This window comes from Schistocerca piceifrons, chromosome 5 (assembly GCF_021461385.2).
Source record: "Schistocerca piceifrons isolate TAMUIC-IGC-003096 chromosome 5, iqSchPice1.1, whole genome shotgun sequence".
Classification (NCBI taxonomy): Eukaryota; Metazoa; Arthropoda; class Insecta; order Orthoptera; family Acrididae; genus Schistocerca; species Schistocerca piceifrons.
Window position 1 is genome coordinate 505,212,234 of NC_060142.1, and position 23,263 is coordinate 505,235,496.

At 37.4% G+C, this 23,263-nt stretch overlaps 1 protein-coding gene across 1 annotated transcript in view; it reads left to right on the forward strand.

Annotated features, from left to right (window-relative positions):
- Positions 1–21,974, forward strand: part of LOC124798366 (SPRY domain-containing SOCS box protein 3) — an 87,604-nt gene extending 65,630 nt beyond the window's left edge. Inside the window, exons 3-4 of the mRNA XM_047261735.1 lie at positions 5,527–5,796; positions 21,092–21,974. Of these exons, the coding sequence (XP_047117691.1) occupies positions 5,527–5,796; positions 21,092–21,448 (627 nt within the window). The 3' untranslated portion in view covers positions 21,449–21,974. The remainder of the gene's footprint in view (positions 1–5,526; positions 5,797–21,091) is intronic.
- Positions 21,975–23,263: the final 1,289 nt, after the last annotated feature.

A 23,263-nucleotide genomic window follows, 5' to 3' on the forward strand; every position in this document is an offset into this window, starting at 1 on the left:
AGAAGCAGCAAAATACATCACACAAATTCAATGGAGCACTCTCAGCAATTTTAAAAGTAATCTTACACACATCAAATACAAATATCAGTCAAACAGCAACCCTCAACCAATAGTAACTGAGTATTAGTAGGAATTAAGGATCATGGACTCATCATGCCAAAAATCTCGCAAGAGACTAAAACATAGTACTTCATTGTTCTTGTATAGGATGGCGACAATTTTCCATGAATGGATGTTGTAAAGCTAACCCCCCTCCCCCCCCCCCCCTTTCCAAGATTTGACCTGTAGAGGAATTTTACCACTGCACATTGGAGTAAAGTTATGCCATAGTAATCATCCACACCAAGTGAAATAAGACAACAGTAAAACACTGAACTCACATGTGGAAGGACAATGGTTCAAATCCCTTTCTGCCCATGTAGGTTTAGGTTTCTCATAGTTTTCCAGTATCACTTAAGGTAAATGCCAAAATGATAAACCTTGAAAAGGATGCAGGAATTTCTTTCCTTATCCTTTCTCTGATCTAAGCTTTTGTTCCATCTCTACAATATCATCATTAACCGGACATTTTATTAGATCCTCAGTAGATGTATTGGCTAAATGGTGAAAGACCAACTCTTCTAACTTCAAAACTTAATTTCTCCATTGCTGAGCTACAATGGATTATGCATTATTTGTTTGTGGGACTTAGTAATTTGCCAAGAACAGTATACTTGGTAGGAAGGGAACACTTGTTAGATCTGGCTATATTGGTTTTCATATGCTAAGGAATGTTGTCATAAAACCTGTAATAAGTCATGAAAATTTAAAAGTAATTGACACAAACATCACCACAGTAGAGTTACACAAAACTACCACACACAAAACAGCACCCTTGAAATCCACTTACCGTCATCTGTATGTTGTTGACAACTGCGCATTTAAGAGTACAGCAGCAGTTGGTGCTGTGATTGTGAGAGAATATAGCAGCCATAGCAGTCTGGTTAAATGGTACCAAGTCATCAACTGGCACACAGTTTCTACCCATGGTGATTGCATCTGGAATATTCTGCCAATGATGTAATTGTTTGGTGGGTCACCAATGTTTAATACCTGCTTTCCTACACCTAAATGAATAGGAACATGACTGCAGCCATATTTGATCTATCCCTGCAGCAAGCCCAAATCATCTAGAGTAGTACATAGGAAGAAACACAAAAGATGTTTGTATGTAAAATAATTATTTATGTGAATAACAATCTGTACTCACTCTAGCAGGGAACATTTTGCAGCAATCATGCCAGTGTGTATACACTGTGCAATAGATCAGTGGAGTACCGGTATTGTTCTTTTCACAGACAAGTCCTAGTTTAGCTCTAAAAGTAACAATAAATATGTTTTGACTTTGCAAGAATCCAGAATACATTATCATCCAGTTAACATCAATGGAAAAAAAAGCATTGAGAAGAGGTATGACCTCTGTAGAGGCCTCCTGTGAGACCTGTGACCCTGCTCAAGTTAAATTTCTTCACATCAGACTTCACTGCAACATGTGATATTCAATATTTTTGTTTTGCAGCCTCATAATTTAATTTCCCATTATTAATAATTTCATTTGTGAAGTTGGCACATCAAAAATTTTAATAAAATTCTTAAAAGTTCCTTTGTGCCTTCTCTAGAGTTCAGGTTGGAGTTAAACACTCTTGTGCAATGGTACTCAACAAATCCACACCTAGTGTTAAGCAAGAAACTGGGAAACCATACCAATTAAAAAATAAAAGAAACTACTTCATTAGTAGCTCCTATGTATTGCCCAAGTATCTAGACTCATGGATTGGAAGATCTTGATCTACTTCACGGTAAGTTGAAGTGTTTGATGTAGAGCTGACAAGTAGTAGCATATTGTAAACATGCCTCTTCATTTACTTACATAGGCAACTATTTTCTATGATAAATTCCAGTGTAATAAAGTAAATATTAAGCTACCAGTATGAGATAAAAAGGAGCTATATAACCTAACTGAGAATGCAGCAACTTTCTTCAAAGTAGTAACTTTACTTCTAATTTCCTAGAATAAATATCGCAGGTATAAGAACAAAAAGTTTTAATCTGTAAAGCGATAGTTTATTGTTAATACAGTGCACATAATCAGTTTCTATGATTTGTTCATACTTTGTTAATGTACACCTTGGCTCATTCCACATTCTTGAATTTTCTTCTTTTTGGGATTATGGAACATAAGTTACTGAAAGAGGAAAAATAAGTACCTGGCCACTTATGCTTCTGGAGACTGAAATAAAATGACATATTATACAACAAAATATCCATTCTCATATAAGACTATTAACAGTAAAATTACAGACCTTGTGATAATCCCACTAGGCAACACTTTACTTGTTCAAATTTCAGGATAAAAGTAAGACAGTTATTCTTTCATAATTCTTAGTTATAGCCACAAACCACAATATTTTTCTAACTGCACAGGTCTATAGAGATGAAATTTTTAATGCTCACTTAATCTTTATATGAACCCCTATCCTGCAAGATAAATTTATGTCTACATCTACATCTATACTCGGCAAGCCACTTTGAAATGCATGGCAAAGAGTACGTCCCATTTTACCAGTTATTAAAGGTTTTTCCCATTCCATTCATGTATGGAGTGCAAGAAGAACCATTTAAATGCCCTCCATGGACGTTGTAATTAACCTAACCCCTACAGAAGTGATACATAGGCGACTATACACTGAAGTGCCAAAGAAACTGGTATAGGCATGCATATTCAAATACAGAGATATGTAAACAGGCAGAATATGGCACTACGGTCGGCACTGCCTATATAAGACAATAAGTGTCTGGCACAGTTGTTAGATTGGTTGCTGCTGCTACAAGGGCAGGTTATCAAGATTTAAGAGAGTTTGAATGTGGTGTTATAGTCATCCATAAGCAATAAGACACTGCATCTCTGAGGTAGTGATGAAGTGGGGATTTTCCCATACGACCCTTTCACGAGTGTACCGTGAATATCAGGATCAGGTAAAACAACAAATCTCTGACATCTCTGCGGCCAGAAAAAGATCCTATAAGAATGGGACCAACAATGAATGAAGAGAATCATTCAACGTGACAGAACTGAAATCCTTCTGCCAATTGCTGCAAACTTCAATGCTTGGCGATCAAGAAATGTCAGTATGCAACCCATTTAACAAAACATCACCAATATGGGCTTTCAGAGCCGAGGCCCACTCGTGTAATGTTGATGACAGCACAACACAAAGCCTTACACGTTGCCTGGGCCCGCCAACACCGACATTGGACTGTTGATGACTCGAAACATGTTGCCTGGTCGGACGTGTTTTGTTTCAAATTGTATAAGTGGATGGACATGAACGGGTATGGAGGCAACCTCATAAATCCATGGACCCAGCATGTCAGCAGGGAACAGTTCAAGCTGGTGGAGGCTCTGTAATGGTGTGGGACGTGTGCAGGTGGAGTGGTATGGAACACCTGATATGTCTAGATGCAACTCTGACAGGTGACACATACATAAGCATCCTGTCTGATGACCTGCATCCATTCATGTCCATTGTGCATTCCGACAGATTTGGGAAAGTCCAGCAGGACACTGCAACATCCCACATGTCTAGAATTACTACAGAGTGACTCCAGGAACACTATTTTGAGTTTAAACACTTCTTCTGGCCACCAAACTCCCCAGACATGAACATTATTGAGCATATCTGGGATGCCTTACTATGTGCTGTTCAGAAGAGAACCCCACCCCCTCATACTCTTATGGATTTGTGGACAGCTCTGCACGATTTATGGTATCAATTCCCTCCAGCACTACCCCAGAAATTAGTCAATTCCATGCCACATCATGTTGCAGTACTTCTCCACCACTCAGGGGCCCTACACGATATGAGGCGGGTGTACCTGTTTCATTGGTCTCTTCAGTGTAGTATACTGCTTGACAGTGGTACAAATTTCACCACATAGTAAAGCAGGATAACAAACATAATTAACAGTCATGTTTGACACAGGTCATACTCCTAACAGAAAGGTTGATATTAGACTCTCAATAAGGAATATGCCCTCCTCAGGCAGTAATGCACATTTTGCACCCTTTTATTCATGCTTACCAAACTGCTGACGAGTCCTTGTTGGGGGAATATTGTCCCATTCCTCTGTCAAAGCAATTTTCAGTTCTAGCAGGGTTGGGGTGGGAGTGTTTGTTGAGATACATGTCTGCCAAGAGCATCCCAGGCATGCTGTATTGGGTTTAGGTCCAGGCAGACCATTCATTCAGTATCTTCATTTTACAGTGTGTCTGACACCTCAGTGATCCTGTGTGGGTGGGCATTGTCATCCATAAACATAAAGTCAGAACCTGCTGCACCCATAACCAGATGGATATGATAAAGAATGTTCTCCATGCAGTATCACTGTGCTGTAACAATACATCATGCAAAGATATGCAGCTGTGTTCAGCCATTGTGTTCAGTGCCTGCTCATGTCATAACACCTCAGCCATATGGATGATGTTAATGAGTATTCTGTGGTGTATAACATGTTCCCCTCTCTCTCCACATCAACTAGTGGCCAGAATCACTTTGTACAGTGAAGCAGGATTCATCAGAAAACATCAGTCTGGATGATTGTTCCAGACCCCAAGCAACATGCTCCCTACACCAACAAACTCTTTCTCAACAAAGGTGTAGTTCCACTAGGATGCATTTAACAGGTTTCCAAGCATATAAACCAGCCTGATTTAATCACCATGAAATGGTTATGGCGGAGACACATGTGCCAGTAGCAACTACAAAGTCTACAGCGATCTGCCTAGGAGTGAGATATCTGTTCCCTTTCACCGCTAAGGCTACATATCGACCTTCTTGCGGTGTGGTGGTCCATCAGCAACCACTGGCATGCTTTTGCATAGCATTTCCACCTTTAGCAGCCTTTTTCAATCTCAACACACCTATTACTGGGGCTGCAGCAGTAACACTGTGACCGGCTTCAAGTCATCCAACTGCTCATCCATGTCATAACCACTCAGATGATGTCTTGCAGACATGTTGCCTCACCACATGGAATATCATGTTAATAGGTTCCACAACCACCTTCATCAAGCACAGTACTGCATGAACTGTCGAAAGCATACAGAGTCTTTGTGCACAGGCTTCACTGCAGTTAACATGTCCTTCCCTCTACATTTCCTTTTACTATCATTAGTCATGTGTTCCACAGCAATTGTCACTCATTCCTCAGCAATTGTTGGTTGTTCCATAGCAAGTGTCAGTTATTTCTTAATAACTGACAAGCAGTGTGTATTCTCCCAGGGTCAAACAAACCTGTGACCATTTGTGCTGTTGTTATTCCTACACGGTAAGGGTCCCAAACAGTTGAGCAATACTCTGTGTTAGCTTGCACAAGTGATTTGAAAGCAATCCCCTTTGTGGACAGATAGCAGCATTCAATAACATAAATTAGTGTGACGACGTAGAAATACATTAACAACCATATGTTTTTGTGTCTTGCTGGCAGGTGGCACACTTCCATCCTAACTGGAGCAGTGGAACAGCTGGGGTGCGAGGAACACGGGTGCTCAATCATGGCCGCTACTACTGGGAACTGCGAGTGTCACACCGTGTCTTCGGCACCAGCATGATGTTCGGCGTGGGTACACGGCGTGCTCGTTTACATGTTGACGCTTTCAAGAATCTGCTTGGAGAGGATGAAAATGGATGGGGGCTCTCGCACAAAGGCCTGCTGTGGCATGGTGGCCGCTGGACACACTACACACGCCCCTTTCAGGTTAGGCTATCACTATCTACTGATAGAGCTGATAGTGCACCAAAGTGTTTTTTCTACTTGTGATGTACCAGTCTAGTAATGTTTAAAGTTCTCTGTTCAAGTACTACTGGAATTTCATTATTTCAATAACATTTTTGCAGTTAATGGTGAAGGTCATCACAAATAAAACAATTCAGTGTTAAATAATCTTTGCCTTTCACTGGTATTTATTCAATAACAAGCACATAGGTGGGTCACTGCCCAAAACTTTACACACTGTCAGTTTGGTGCCTTGCAGTTCTTATGCAAAATTCTCATTGGAGACACTACATCACTTTTACAAAGCCTTAGAAAATTATGGTTGTATATGTGTTATCCATACACTTTGTGCCAAGTATGTGCCGACTACTACTAACAATTCAATATAACAACTCCCATTGTGCTTTGTTTTCCAGTTCTATACATATTTTAAATTTGAATGTATTTATACCAGTACTTTATAAAAGTTATTTAAATAAGTTTATTTACAGTTTAACATAATGTAATTTTAGTTACTAATGTAACACAATTTACATGCATATCCTTGTATTGCTCAGAAATTTGTGTAGCCTTTTAGAGATTAACTAACCAGACTCTACTTTTCTAGAATGGGATTGAAGTATAATTAATTGATATGTATAAACAATATTCTTTTAAAAAAATTAATGTATTTTCTGAGTTATTGTATATGGTAAAATCAAATGAAGAGTGAAAATGCAAAACATTGTAAGTGCTACTTTTTTCAAAAACATGTTTCCAGTGATATTGTGTTCTCAGTACTGTTACAACTTTTTACATTTCTACACCTACATCGACATCTACAGTTGTCAGTCTGCAAACATCTGTGAAGAGAATGGCAGAGGGTACATCCCACTATACCAGTTATTAGGATTTCTTGCCATTTCAAACACATATGGACTATGGGAAGAATGATAGTTTAAATGTCTCTGTGCAAGCTGCAATTAATCTAATCTTGTCCTCACAATCCGTAGGTGAATGATACATAGGGCATAGTAATGTATTCCTGAAGTCATAATTTAAAACTGATTCTAGAAACTTTGTAAGTATGATTTCTCGGGATAGTTTTTGCCTACCTTCAAGAGTCTGCAAGATCAGTTTCTTTAGCATATCTGTGATGCTCTCTCATGGACCATTCATGCTGACATTCTCTGTATACATTCAATATCCCTAGTTTGTCCTGTTTGGTGCAGGTCCCACACTTGAGCAATAATTTAGAATGGTTTGCACAAGTGATTTGCAAGCATTCTATTTGTAGACTGATTACATTTCCCAGTATTCTACTGATAAACTGAAGCCTACCACCTGCTTTACCCATGACTAAGCCTGTCTGATCATTCCATTCCATATACTTACAAAGTGCTACACTCAGGTAACTATACTTCAGCTGATTCCAGCTGAAACTCATTGATATTACAGTAACAGGATACTACTTTTTTGTGCTGTGAAGTGCACAACTTTAAACTTTTGAACATTTAAAGCAAGTTTCCAGTCTATGCTCCACTTTGAAATCTTATCAAGATCTAACTGAATATTTATGCAACTTATTTCTGAGAGTATTTCATTATAGATAACTGCATAATCTGCAAAAAATCTGAGGTTATCATTAATATTGTCCATGAGGTCATTGATGTACAACACAAACAGCAAGATTCCCAACACTCTTCCTGGCAACACAACCAAAGTTATGTCTACATCTGACAATGACTGTCTGTCCAAGATAACATGCTGCATCCTCCCTTTCAAAAAATCCCTAACGCAGTCACAGATTTTGCTTGATACCACATATGATTATACTTTTGACAATGAGTGTAGATGTGGTACTGAGTTAAATGCTTTTTTGAAATCAAGAAATGCTGCATCTACCTGCGAAATACTGTATCTGCCCGATTCCCTTGATCCAAGTTTTCAGTATGTCATGTGAGAAAAGTGTGAGATGGGTTTTGCATGATTGATGTTTTCAGAATCTATGCTGGTTGGCATGGAGGTGGTCATTCTGTTTGATATACTTCATTGCGTTTGAGCTGAGAATATGTTCTAAGATTTCAACACCATGATGTCAAGGATATTGGATGGTAGTTTTGTGGATCACTTCTACTACCCGTCTTGTAAACAGGTGTGACCCGTTCTTGCTTCCGTTTACTTGGCACCTTTTTATGTCTGCCCTCAGACATAAAAAGGTGCCAAGTAAACAGAAGCAAGAACAGGTCACACCTGTTTACAAGACGGGTAGTAGAAGTGATCCACAAAACTACCATCCAATATCCTTGACATCATGGTGTTGAAATCTTAGAACATATTCTCAGCTCAAACGCAATGAAGTATATCAAACAGAATGACCACCTCCATGCCAACCAGCATAGATTCTGAAAACATTGATCATGCAAAACCCATCTCACACTTTTCTCACATGACATACTGAAAACTTGTATCAAGGGAATCGGGCAGCTCAGCCAAAAATTCAATATCAAATATGATAGGGATCCCATCGAGCCCTGGAGCTTTCTTCAATTTTAACAGTTTTAGCTGTTCTTGTCACCACTGACACTAATACTTATTTCATTCATCTTTTCAGTGGTATAAGGATTAAATTGAGGCAATTATCCTGGGTTTTCCTTTGAAAAGGAACATAAGCATTTCAGCTTTTGCTTTACCACCCTCAGTTTCAGTTTGTGTCTCTTTCTCTAGGGACTGGGCACTAACTTTGGTGCCACTAACAGCCTTTACATACAACCAGAATTTCTAGTGGTTTTGTGAAAGATCGTTTGGCAATATTCTGTTACAGTAGCCATTGAAGGTATCACGCATTGTGCTCTTGACAGCCAAATGCATTTCATTCAACATCTATAATCCTATGCCTTGTTTTACACCCACTGTGCAGTAATCTCTGTTTCTCTAGAAGTTTCTTTACAGTGAATGTATACTGTGGAGGTTCCCTCCCATTATGAACTGTTCTACTGGGTACATATCTACCCAGTGCATGGTCAACTATTATTTTAAACCTGAGCCATAGTTGATCTACATGCTCCACTCCTGTGTTGAAAGTTCCAAGCTCCTCATTGAGACATGACACTACTGCTTTTTTACCTACTTTACTGAGCACATATATCCTGCTGCTTACTGCAGTTGTCATTTGTTCTTTGGTAATCATTGTTATCACAACAGAGCCATGGTCACTGATAATAGTTTTGATTTGGACATCCTCAAATAGGTCAGGTTTAATTGTCGCCATTAGACCCAATATATTTCCATCATGAATGGATTTTTACCTACTTTACTGAGCACATATATTCTGCTACTTATTGTATTTGTCATTTGTACTTTGGTAATCATTGTTATCACAACAGCACCATGGTCATTGACACCAGTTTTGATTTGGATATCCTCAAATAGGTCAGGTTTAATTGTTGCCATTAGATCCAATATATTTCCATCATTAATGGGGTTCCAAACTATCTGTTCTAGGCAGTTTTCAGAGAATGATTTAGTAATGTTTCATAGAATGTCTTGTCACACCTACCACTAACATAACTGTAATTTTCCTAATTTATTGTTTGTTGGTTAAAGTCTCTACTGATGATTAAAGTATGACTGGACAACTTACATACAAGCTCACTGAGTTTTTCTCTTAATTTTTGGTTATATCAGTAGGTGAGTCTGGTGGATGTCAGAAGGATCCAATTACTATTTTAAGCCACCCCCTGATACTGAATCTTTCCCAAACAATCTTGCTTGCAGTTTCAATTTCTAACTCAGTGGATTTGAGTTTCTTGTCTACTGTGACAAAATACATGACCTCCATTTCCCATTAGCCTCTCCTTTTAAAATACACTTCAGTTTCAGCTTTCAACTGGATTTCTGTACCTACTATTATGTGAGCTTCACTGCATTTCAGGAGCGCTTCAAACTCTGGCACTCTGTTGTACATGCTTTGACAGTTAACTACTAGGACTTTCATACTCTCACCCGTGGGAAGGAGAGGGGGAATTCTTTTGGATCTTACACTTATAGTTTTGGGACTCTTACAGCTATTGTTATCTGGACTTGATGGAGAGTTGCCTAATCTAAAAAAAAAACTTGTGAGCATTCCACGCACCATTCAACATCTATAACCCTATGCTTTATGATATGTTGTGCACATCTCAACCATTTATGGGGACACTACCGTCCTCAACCCTCTGGTGCATATCCAGAAAATTGCAGTCGAGCTTGTTATAGAAACTTCAAAGTCTCTGGTTCAGTTCTTCCACTCATCTCAGAATGATGGGGCCACAATCAGTTCTGGAGAGAATGTTGCAAATTGTGAGTGTCATTGAAACCCCATGCACAAGGCTGATCTTCTAAACCTTCTCTGCCATTCACAGAGTCAAAGTATGACCTCATAGCCCAGATGACAGGCAGTATTTGTTCCAGCATTCTGCAGCTGGTTGCGACCAGTTCCCACAGTGGCTGCCAGAATAACCTCTTCAGCATGTTGCATGAAGCCCCCAAGCATACATACTGTATGCACCTGATGTTCTTTTGTGTCTGTTGCTATCATTTCCATAATGGGTACCATTATTCACCATACGTTTGAAATGTGAATGATTAATAGACCCCCTACACTTTTGTGTTTGCCTCTTCTTGACACAGGGCAAAAAGTTTTCCCCTAAATAGGCAAAGTGGATCCCACTGGCCAAGTTTCAGTTTCAGTGAAAGACTTATTCCAAGTGTCAAATCACAAAAAAATATTTCAAACATTCATTACAAGAAGGTGCATGGTCTTTGTTTAAAGCAACGCTTCCCTGCAGAACCTCTGTCAGCTAAAACTATGAACCCATTCCATGTAATTCCAATGCATATAACCGACATATTTGATTTGAAAGATGCTGCTGAAGCATTTTTTCAATACAGTTGTGTAAGATAGCCAACTTCAGTATGATCAAAGTATCTCATAGTCATTCACCTCAAATGGTTATTAAAAATCCTTACTCTGAAACATAAGAATGGAAAAATATCAGTGCATTCTAAGGAGGAAAGATCACAACAAATTTAGGCCATGCCATACTTAATCTGAAAGACCAGCAATGTTTATCAGCTGGAAAACAGAAACAGCTGTTGACAATGATGCCAGTTCTTTCCCAACAGTACACAAAATTTTACTAAACTTTGCAACATTTGATCCTGAGAAATAGAACCCAAAACAGCGATTTTTTTTTTTTCACGAATTAATTTTGATAAAAGAAATGAGAAATGTTTTTTGACTACAGTTCTACTAGTTAAAATAGTACTGCTGCATTTCTGTGCTTGCATTATCAAAAATAAAAAATAGAGCCTCTGTATTAATGGCACTTGGAACAAAAACTTTCTTATTAAAAATTTCTTATTGGTGTCAGAACCACTCTGTTTCCTGGTATGGCACTTAAGAAACTTCTTAGTAAATTATTTATTTTCTAATTTGTATTATTGTTTTTTGTGGTGACAAGGTGTGCAGCGTAATTATTTGAAATCTGAATACCTGTTCATTTTTTGGACACAAATAAGTTATGTACAAAAAGAGATACATTGTTTTTATTTATTTCTCTTGCTGTAACATGAACTGGTTTATTGTTACATGAAACACATAATACTAACAAGTTTACATTTTTGCCAGAATATAAGTACAGTCATGACACACATTAATATAGTACATCTCCCCCTTTTTTCTGAAATCCTCACATTTTCTCATTGCTATCACTTGACACGCAATTGTCTGGCATAGCTTTTTGGTGATCTTCCATTTGGAGACAGTGGTCTGACAGCTCAAATCTCTGTTCTGAGTTACTTCTGCTCCATTGGACTTCTTCATGAAGTTCTTCATCAAGTTCCACCTTGATGAATGCTTCTGTTGGTCAAACACGTTGAGTGTTATATATGTATAGCTTTCTATCCCATATTTTTAACCACTGGCAACCTTGAAGCATTTGCTGATCTTATAACTTCTCTTCCTTTCCAGTTTCTATGAACAAACAGTATTATAACTTTGTCAGTTCCCTGTGGAGTATTTGCAGATTTTCTATGTCTATTTACATAGCTATTTTACTGGCATGTCAAGTTTCTCAGTTTTTGGCTAACTTATTGTGGTTTTACAGCCTGTGGACAGAGAGCTTCTAGTGCAGGGGTAGCAGGGTTCTTCTTTTGCTTGAAAATGTTCTCTGATTAGTTAACCCCAACTCTGTGGTGTGTTTCAGTAATTGAATAGTGCTAAATATATGTTTGTTTTATTCACTGGGCACTTTGAGAGTAAGCTTTTGGCTGTTTGTACATAATGTTCAGCAAAGCTAGAGTAAACTTTTGGCTGTTTGTACATAATGTTCAGCAAAGCTATTGCTTCTAGGAAATCCAGATCTCAAAGTCTGACGGTTACTGGTATAAATACTTAGCTGATCCATAAATTTCCTGGAGTTGAAGGGTGGTCCATTACCAGTGTCGAGCAATACAGATATTCCAAATAATTTTTTTAAAACTTCTTTGGTGGTATTGTTTGGCATCTCATAAAATTCAAAAAATCCACAATAACGGTCCACTATGAGCAAATATTCTTGTTTTCCAAAATAAAATAAATCTGCAGCAATTATTTGTTATTGTTAACTAGATGCTGATTTCACTATATTGGGTTCATGTATCTCAGTCCTTGAGTGCTGTTCACATGTGTTACAACTTGATATGTAATTCTTGATGTTTTATGTCACACATATTCTCTAGCTCTCTTGCAACAACTTTCTACATCAAAGTGTCCTTCATGGATTGATTCCAGTATCCTTTCAATCAATTGTGCAGGTATAATTATCTTTTGCCCTTTGAGGAAAATTCTGTCAGCATAATTAATGATTTCTTTAGCGGTCCAAAAAGTGATAATTCTTTAGGCATTTCCTTAATTATATCTTGAAATCCATGCATTGCATATGGTACAAGTAATTGTGATTCTTTATCATAAATATAGCTTCCAGTTGAGCCAGGAATTCTTCACTGACAAGTAAAACTAACAATACTTTTAGTTCTTCCATTTCCACTTTATATTCTTGTTCCTTTCCGACTCTACTTAGAACATCAGGTATTGGTATATTTGACCCTTCATTATAAATTATTTTAGGAGAATATGGCAAAATTTCAAAAAATGTGTGTTTTAGTCTTGGAGGTACACCTTCAATGATTTTTTTAAAAATATTTCCTGTAGTTTATGGTCATTTTCAGTTATGAACTTTTTCCCATAAATATATTTGTGAAATTTTTTGACTGTAACTTTAATTGCCATGACCTCTTTTTCTATGTGTGGATGTAACTATTGTGCTGGTGGCAGTGACTTTACAACATTTGCAACTGTTTGTTCATCTTGCAATAGCACAGCAGGCAATAACTAACAACTTTACATCTTGGCTTACATCATCATAACGAAGCACTGGAGCTGTTGTGAGACATTTTTTTTATTTTGGTAAGTGCTTGCTGATGTGCCAAATTCCATTTCCATTCAGCTTCTTTCTTTAGCAACTCCCATAACGGGACCATAAGTTCAGAAAGATGTGGTATACACTTAAATAACTATTTCACCTCCCCTAATCTATGTTGGAGCTGCTTTTTATATTGAGGAGCACTTATTTTAACAGGATCAAGTTGAAGTCCATCCTCTGCTGAAAAGTGTCCTAAGAAGTTTGTTTCCTTCACACAAAATTCACATTTGTCTTTATGCAGTTTAATGCCCGCATTTTTCAATCCCTGTGTAATTTGCTTCATTGCTTAATTAAGTTCTTTTTTATTGTTTTTGTATAAATGAAAATATCATCTATAAAATTTCTACATTCTTAATTACATTTAGGAGTTTACATGTGACTTGTTGAAAAACTTCTGGGGCTGAGGATGAGCCAAATGGTGATCTTGGCCAAAATATTAAATTTTTAGAAGTTTTTTCTGACATTGATTTGCCAAACTCCTTTTCCACAGTCTAAACAAGTGAAATATTTTACTCCTCTCACCATTATACTACTTTCTTCCAGTGTCCTCATTTGATAGTAATGTTGAAAAATGTTTTTATTAATTTCACTTGGATCCAAGCAAATTCGAAGTTTCCTTTTCTTGTGTATGACTATCATAGGGGACACGGCAGGTGTAGCTACTTCTGCTGGCTTGCTTAACCCATTTCAATCATTTTCTCCATTTCATCTCATATTTGGTTTCTCAATTTGTGTGGGTCCCTTGTCGGCTATCTTGAAGTCAGCCCCTTCTTTGTTACTGTGTCATGCTTAAAATCTTTAAGACATCTCAAGCTGAAATAATGTTCTCATCTGAAATTTTGACTCCTGGCATGTTTCTTTTTTTATCAGCTCTGCTCTTTTTATCAGATTCAGTTCTGAACATGTTTCTCGTCCTGAGACTACCTGAAATCCAGCTCCACCAGTAAAAACTTCCCATTTGCTAGCCTTTCCCAGCCTTGCAGAAGAATGTGGTTTCTCTCAGAACATCTATTGTACTTGTGTTACAGGTAAGTAGCTTTTTCATCACAGAATCTGGTATTGTGGCATATGCTTTGTTTGCTGTTTTTCTGTTTATGATGTTACATTGCACACTTGTGTCAAGTTTGGCTTTTACTCTTACATCATTTTTAAAAATGACAGTTTTGCACCAGTCCTTATCAAAATTACAATTGTTTTGCAGAGCATTTATAAACATTTCTTTCTCCTCATTGGAAGATTGGAATCCATCCTTGGCAACATTTTTTAGCCATTTTTCTTTTAGTTTTACATTCGTTTGCAAAATGGCTCATTATGTGACAATTATGACACTTGCTTTTAAAACCTGGACATTTCTTAACATTATGGCTACCAGTGCAACTTGTACAATCTTTTATTATATTTATCTTTACATTAGCATATTGTCTTCCTTTGTTCCAGACTCAACAGGACTGTGAATACCTACGACAATTTTGTCTCACAAAATTGTACTCAATAAGTTGCCATAGTGACAAGCTTTGCTTTTATTAACAATAGTGTAAAATTTGTCAAACATTTCACCAGGTTTTTGTTGTAAGGAGTTCAATCCATACCTTTCAGTTGTTACATTTACCTTTGGGACAAAGTAATCATCGAACATTTTCAATATCATTTGAAGGTTTGGTTCTTCACTGGCACCAAATTCAAACATATTGTTTATAACCAAGGCATCAATACCAGTCATGGACATAACTGTTGCTAGTTGCATATTTCATGGTTTGGTATTTATTTGTGTTGCCATTGTGTAGAACTCAATGTGTTGCTTCCACAGTTTCAGACACTCACCATGTTTTCTGTATTCAGCACCAATGGTTTCAACTTGTGTAAGCCCACTTCCCATCATTGTATTTGTACTGTTGACAGACATTGTAGATATAAACTTTTTTTAAAATTCTGAGACCATGGAACATGAACTGGTATATTGATGTAAGCAATACACAAAACTAGCAAAGCGCATATATCTCATTGATCAGAATATAAGTACAATGATGGCACATATTATATATCACACTAGCAACATACCAAAGAATTGTTTCATGATGTTAATCCTGGATGAGAAAACTATTTGCAAAATCCCTTTATGTGCAGTATCTAGGCAATGCACAGCACTATACAGAATTGTGGCTTGATGTAGTCATACAATCGAGTTGTATATGTCTGCAGTCCTACCCAGCAGCCAAACTTGCTGCAGTATACTTATCTAAGTATTGCCATTTAATGTGAATTATTAAGTCAAACATGTTGCAATAAAATTGAATAATAATAACTGATGAAAGGGGTTTCATTCTAATGAATAATTTATGTACACAACACCAAATGGTTTAAATTGAATTAACTGATTTATTCAGACAGTCAAACGTGGAAATCATTAAAAATGGTGGCCATACAACAAATTATTAAAATATGAAATAAAATGATCATAGTTTTCAGATGCAGTTAAGCTTATGTATATGTGTACCTAGAATGACAGCAGACTCCTCAAATGCTATGCAGATATACTGGGATGCAAAAAAAATAGAGTCCCATTCCATTAACTAAATATGACTTGTTTGCCAAATCATAAATATTTAAAGTGCACTCATGACAATGAACATACTAACACACGTGAATTCACAAGAAGATTCTCGTACTCTATCCAGTATGAATTCCAAAAGAGTGACTGAAATAAATTATAGTTCAATCTTGCACATCCTCTAATACTCAAAAAATGTTGAAGTTCCAGTCAGTTCTCAGAGTTTAAGTCCCACTTGACTAAGAAATTTTGTAAACACAAATGAATGCCACTTGCCATCCAGAAATCAACACTACCAGATCCATGATGTAGAATGTTCTGCACCAAACTTGGCTTTCAAACACAAAGTGTTTCCCAACTCAGCTTCACAATACCTTCCTTGCTCCCAAGAGCCACTCAGAACACTAGAGTGTGTATCCGCTATTGCCAATGAGAACTTGTTTTTCCTCACTGTACCTGCACATAAAATAAAGAAAATGGACCACCATTTGCATAAGAGTAATGTTACAACTTAGATATATGGCTTAAATGCAAGATCATTTTCTCCCAGTTCCACTGTAGAGATCAGACACAATATTCTTCACATAAAAGTTTAGTATAAATAATTAAACATGTATCTAGCACATATGTGCTTATAACACTCTAGGTAACCCAGAAATGCTTCACAGTTGTTTAATATGTATAGGAGTTGGATGTATGTCCTAATCTCCTTTTTCTCCTTCTCTCTGTCCACCTCCTCCCCCCTCTCTCTGCCCTTCTCCTCCTCTCTGCCCATCCCGTACTTCACCATCTCTCTGACAGTTGCCTTCCCCTGTCTCTGTTTGTCTCCTCTTCCTGCTTCTCTCCAACTTTGAGCCTTGTTTATTGTAATTGCCAACTAATCCTTGATTGTGGCTGAAATCGGTTAAAATGAATGAGTGAATCAGTTGGAATCATTGATACACAGTATGTGAGAGATCTCTCCTACTGCTGCACCTGTGAGTATAGTAGCTTCATTGACAGTGTTTCACATAGTCTTAATCCATAAACGATTAGGATTACACATTTTTAGATGATTCAGATTCCATAGTAATATTCTAAATACAACTTCCCTGTTTTCCTTTAAAACTGACTGAGAGGAAGAAAACAAAAATGACACATAGTTGTGAATACATTTTTTGTCCAAAATTATATACAGGGTGAGTCGTTTAAGACATAACACCCCCATTCTTCTGGGGGCGATTGCACGTATTGACAAGCAGTGTTTGGCGAATCATAGCCAACTATGGGGCACATACTTTGGTACAAGCACAATAATCACAACATTTATATTAACAAAGATAATGAGGCAAGTACATGTTTTTTAAATGGGATGCTATACTTTTTTACCATCATTCAAACACTCTGGAAAAGAAGTGTATAGTGATGTAACACATGTTGCTATTGTGATTCAAACTTTGCTTAAAAGACGCTGGGAAATATTGTACAATTGAAGGTTGAGGTCGTCAGAAGAGGCTGCAGACTGTAAACACGCCTCGTGTGACCCGAAGGCCAAGTTGCCATGCCCTATGCAGCATGCACGGCCTACGCTACATAGATAAATCCTCATCCGCCCTCTTCAAGATACACCATAGGTACAAGGGTGGCAAGCTGAGTTTCATATTTAACTGTGGCACATGCTAGCTAATTGCATATCAAAAGGGGATTATGAGAACTATGCCAAATGCATGGACATTTCCAAGCTGAATTGAATAGTTATTGTGTGAACATAGCAACCACTTTATCACGCAGTTTCTCATTTAAGCTTTGCCCCCTTCCTGCTTGTATGTCACACCCGATGCACAGTAAGCTGCTGATAATGTTATTGATGGATGCGTCATAGAAAGTCTTCACTAGGTGACGCCTGAGTGTGTCTGTGGGGTAACAAAGCATCTGCTGTGAAACTATTGTTTCCACAGATAGTATTGGACATTACAATTAGAGAGAATACACATTTGATAAGATAATCATTTTATTCACTTTCATATGCTGACCACCACCCATCAAACAACACGACAGAAGGACAACCTACGTGGTATACATTGTTCACACACGTTACATTTATACTTCAAGGATGTTACTGGTCATTGACACATATCATTTAATAATACATTGGTACCTATTAATAACCTTCACAATTCTTAGTGTTCTTAACAAAACACGGCGTTGTATTTAACTTAAGCATGTACTCAAATGGTTTACCCTCGAATGCAAGACACATCTGTAATCGACATTCAAGAGAATGGGTAACAGATGAAAGGTCAGTAGATGATATGGCAGAACAAGCTGCGATGATTCAGCAGCGCATGTCATCTGGCATTGTTGAGGCTTCGCGGTAGACCGCGTCTTTCAGTGTTCCCCACAAAAATAAATCAAGTGGAGTCAAATTGGAGGACCTGACAGGCCACTGTACTGCAGCATTCCGTCCAATCTAGCGGTCAGGAAATGTCTCGTTCAATATCTGACTTGCAACACGTGAGGAGTGAGCTGGGCAGTCGTCATGTTGGAACCACATACACAGGTGCTCATTGAGTGGTATCTCCTCTAGCAGAATGAGTAGAATGTTCCTAAGAAAGTCTCCATACTTATTTCCATTTAATACTCCTGTAATGAAATAAGGTCCTATGATGTAATTTCCTACAATGCCGCACCACACGTTGACGCGCCATGGCCTTTGGTGCTGTACCTGACGCAGCCAATATGGGTTTTCAGCTGCCCAGTAGTGCATGTTACATAAATTTACATTCCCGTGATTAGTGAATGTTGCTTTGTTGGTGAAGAGCACACATTTGAAGTATGTATTATCAGCTCACAGGCGTTCCAGAGCAAACCAACAAAATTCCATACGATGTTCGAAATTGTGTCCTTCAAGTGCCTGATGGAGTGAAAGGTGATATGGGTGGAACTTATGCCAGTGCAGAATGCGCATGACACTCATCTGGCTGTCCCCACATTCCGCGGCAATACGTCTTGTGCCACAGTGAGGATCGATAAATGTCATGGCCAGAACAGCCTCTTCATGGTCTCTGTCGGTCACAGTCTTCTTCCTCATCCTTTGTTTGCTGTTAAAGCTGCCTGTTCGCACTAGTGTAGTAATCATTCTTGCAATGGCCTGGCGAGTAGGACATCAACGATCAGGATACATATCCCTGTACCACCATACGGTTTCGACAGCATTCCTATGGCATTTGCCATACAGAAGTAACATGTCTAACTTCTCCTGATTTGTGTACATATCTGGACATAAAGTTCCAGCAGCAACTATGTCTGGATAGGAGATACACATCCTACTGGTTCAACGTCGCATGACCTTCTAGTTGTACGATGCGGCCTGCTTTCTGGGTGTTTAAAGTCTGCAGCTGCTTACGACCATCAATCGTGCAATATTTCCCAGCGTCTTTTAAGCAAAGTTTGAATCACAATATCGACATGTGTTACATCACTATATGCATCTTTTAAAGTGCGTTCGAATGATGGAAAAGAAGTATAGAGTCCCATTTAAAAAACATGTATTTGCCTCATTATCTCAGTCAATATAAATGTTGTGATTATTGTGCATGTACCAATGTATGTGCCCCATAGTCCACTATGATTTGTCGAAAACCGCTTGCCGATACATGCAATTGCCCCTGGAATAAAGGGGGTGTTACGTCTTACATGACTCACCCTGTATAAGGAGAAAGAACATACATGGGAGAATCAGTTTGTCTAATGGTACCAAATGTTCTGCTATCATAGTTAAAACCAGGAGAAAGAAAACAAAACCATACATTTACACAGCACAGCATTTTCTTTCTGGCACTTGTTTTAACAGAAAACGAAAACATGTACATTGTTGTTTAAAGACATATATAGCCTATGTCCTTACGAATATTTATTAGAGTATTGTATAAAATTTGAAGTAAATTGGTCAAGAACTTTTCAAGATTTTTGGTAACAACATTACTTTGGGAACAGCCGTAAACGATGACTTCTCATAATATAGCAGTATACAGAACATATAATAAAGAATACATACTAAAACATATGAAAATATAAACTTGGCTTGCTTAACTGATGCATCTTTTCATGCTAAGTCTAGTGATGGTATTAAATCTTATGAATAATTTACTGTTTTCAAGTTGCATATTTTTTAATATTGGCCAACTTAACTTTTAGTTCAATAAATCTAAAACCGTTAATAATTTAGGTAAATGTAACATGGTAAAGTATGGGGAGACCTGAGAATTGCCATACTGCTTTTTTCTGTGTAACTGTGGTGAATCTGATGATCTACTGCAGTTAAATAATACAAAAGATATAAAAAAATTTAATAACTCCACAAATAAAATGTGTACAAATATATGGCATTCAGGAATGATAGCTGGAGTCCTAAGCTATTATCCAATATCTTGTTTATAAAGATCGCTTGCAGTGATCAGCATTTATTAAAATTCAATGATTGTTGTCAGAATAACTTATTTTTGTGATATTTATAATATTATTGTCTCATATGCACCTCAGAGCCATTGATTACCAACTTGCACTACAATGAAACATCAAATTATTGCAGAATAAAGAAGTATATAAATATCATCATCTTCAAACATGTAGAAAAAGCTGCCATTGTACCAGATATACACCTCTAACCGCTGGATGCTTCCTATTTCTTAGGAAAAACCAGCCTATCATCTGTTTTTGACAGCTCCCTGGTCGGTGCTCTGCCCACCATCAAAGCACCAGCCATCATGTCTCACCTCAGCCAAAACAATTAAATTCCACATGTCAAAACATTAATTTGGCTGATTTCTTGTCAGCATATAGATTTCATTACATCCTGACTAATGTGATATTTGGCACTTAGAACATTTTCCACTTCCACTCTTCAGATAAGATTATGTAATTACTTTCTTTCATCAAAAATCACTGTGGATCATCTTTAGCAAGTTTATTGAAGAACCATAATGAGACAGTGTTTCTAAAAACAGAATAAAATCTTCCCAAATAAATAGCCACACTTCAATCTGATCAACCAACCTGTATATGTATACCAACAGAATAAGTATATTCATTTTATCAAGTGACTCAGATCCTGTTTATGGTGGATACTTCACAAACATCATAAAGAATAGTGTGAGCAAAGACTCCACCATACAGTGGAGTTCTTAGCAATGAATATGTACATAACTTTAAGAAGACGTAACAAATTAATACTCTGTTTCACCTTAACCTTTCATTATTTTTACAGGAGAATGAATCTACAACTATTGGAATCTTATTTGATGGGATAGCAGGAACAATTACATACTACAAGGATGGGGCTTGCCTTGGTGTTGCTTTCAGAGGCCTTAATGAGGTGCGTGAGCCCCTGTATCCCATTGTTTGTTCAACTGCAGCAAAGACTGAAATGACATTAATAACAACAAAACGTGATTTTGTAAACCTGCAAGATCGTTGCCGAGCTATCATTCTGAAGTATGTGCGCACACGGAGTGACCTACAGCTTCTTAAACTACCACAAAGTATCAAGGAATATTTGTCTGAGACTCTAACAGACACTGTTCAAATATTCAAGCCATGCAATGAATATGTGCATATAGTGTGATATTAATGAATTACTCAGGTATTTGTATGAGAAGTACATAGTTTGTTTTATTTATTGATTTGTTTTTAATTTTGTGTGGACATGCAAAATTGTTGTTATAGGTGTGATTACAGCACACGTTTTAATGCTCATCTGGATGATACAGTGATGTAAACTGGCAAACAGGTAAAATAAGGGAAAGGCTGCTACTCACCTATAATGGATAACAGAAAACAGTATTCACACTAGCTTTTGAGCAATGGTTCTTTTTCCAGCAATAGCACACATACACACACAGCCACACAGACATCCAAACGCATGCTTGCTGTAGTGATGGGAGTGTGCATTTGGGTTTCTGTGTCAATGTGTGTGTAAATGTGTGTACTGCTGCTAGAGAAAGAGCTATTGCTCAAAAGCTAGTGTGAATGTTCTTTTCTGTTGTGTGTTTATATACTCCATGCATTGATCTGCTACAGGTGAGTGGTTGCCTTTCCTTTATTTTACATTTTGCTCCAGCCAGGAATTTCCATTATTGTTAACTGGCAAACAGTTGGATATTGTAGCTTGATACTTCTTATTAAATTCTGACTGTGAACAATATCCTCAGAAGTTTCTTACCTGAAACAATACTCATTGTAAAGGTCAACAACTGGTGATAATCATTAAAAAAATAATGTTTGGTGTAATGATTGTAAATTGATAAAAATGCTGACCAGCTATATACTTACTGAAAAATACTGCAAAAGTCTGCATTTTATGCATACAAAATTTTAAAATGTGCATACCTTTACAAATATATTGCATTAAATTGTATACTTAGATATTTGTTCTAAGGGACTTAAGAACTCTTACCTACAGTTAATTAGATGGGAAAAGTAAGAAAACTCAAGTCCATTGCTGTTGTTATGTTTCAGAAACTTTATTCTGCATGTGAGAATGTAGTTAATGTTTCCAGTGTATAATGTTTATATAAAGCTAATAGTTGACAATATAAGCAAATGTGAACTATTAAGAATGAATTAACTAATATATTCACCAATGCGAGGCAGATGTGCCACAGAAGAAGTATTTGTGTAACCAAACACCAAATCTAGGGCATCTTGGACTGCTGTTTCTTATGCAACTAGAAAGTACAACAACAGAAACCAATAAAGTACTGTAATAGTAGCAAAATAGCAGGCATATGGGATAAGAATGACAGAAGGATGACTTGATTAGCAGTTAGCTAATGAAATATAAACATAAATTGGGGTAGTTAAGTACAAACAATGTTACTCAGTGAGAAATTAAAGAAAACAAAAAGGAAGAATGGATAATATAAGAGAAATATGAGGGAAAGGAAAGAGCTAAGAAGAGAGGGCATCTGTAAAGTTGAAATGGTATAAGAGAGCAAAGGGAGGAGGGTGAGAGATCAGAAACTGAAAGTTAGGTAGCTAGGTAGAAAAGTGGGACAGAAGACTGAAAATAGTGGTGTCCAAATGTCAAACTGCATCCAATATAATCTCAGAAGACACCTTCAATATGGAGGTGATGGCATATAAGCCTACTTCCTTAAACAAGTTTCTGTGTAGTAAGGCCATTTCCAGGGGCACTGCAGGGCTATGAATTTGGGGTAACAACACTATAGTGAGCCACAAGCATACAGAATTAATTTCAGCTGATTTCAGATATTGACTGTAGGGTTATTTAGGTGAAATTGAAAGCAGGTACCTTCTACGAAATACAGCTCACACTGAAGTGATTATACACCACTTTTTGCCCATCTACATCAATGTGCTGCAAACCATTCCAAAATGCATGGCAGAGACTGCTTTCAGTTGTATCAGAAAGTACAGC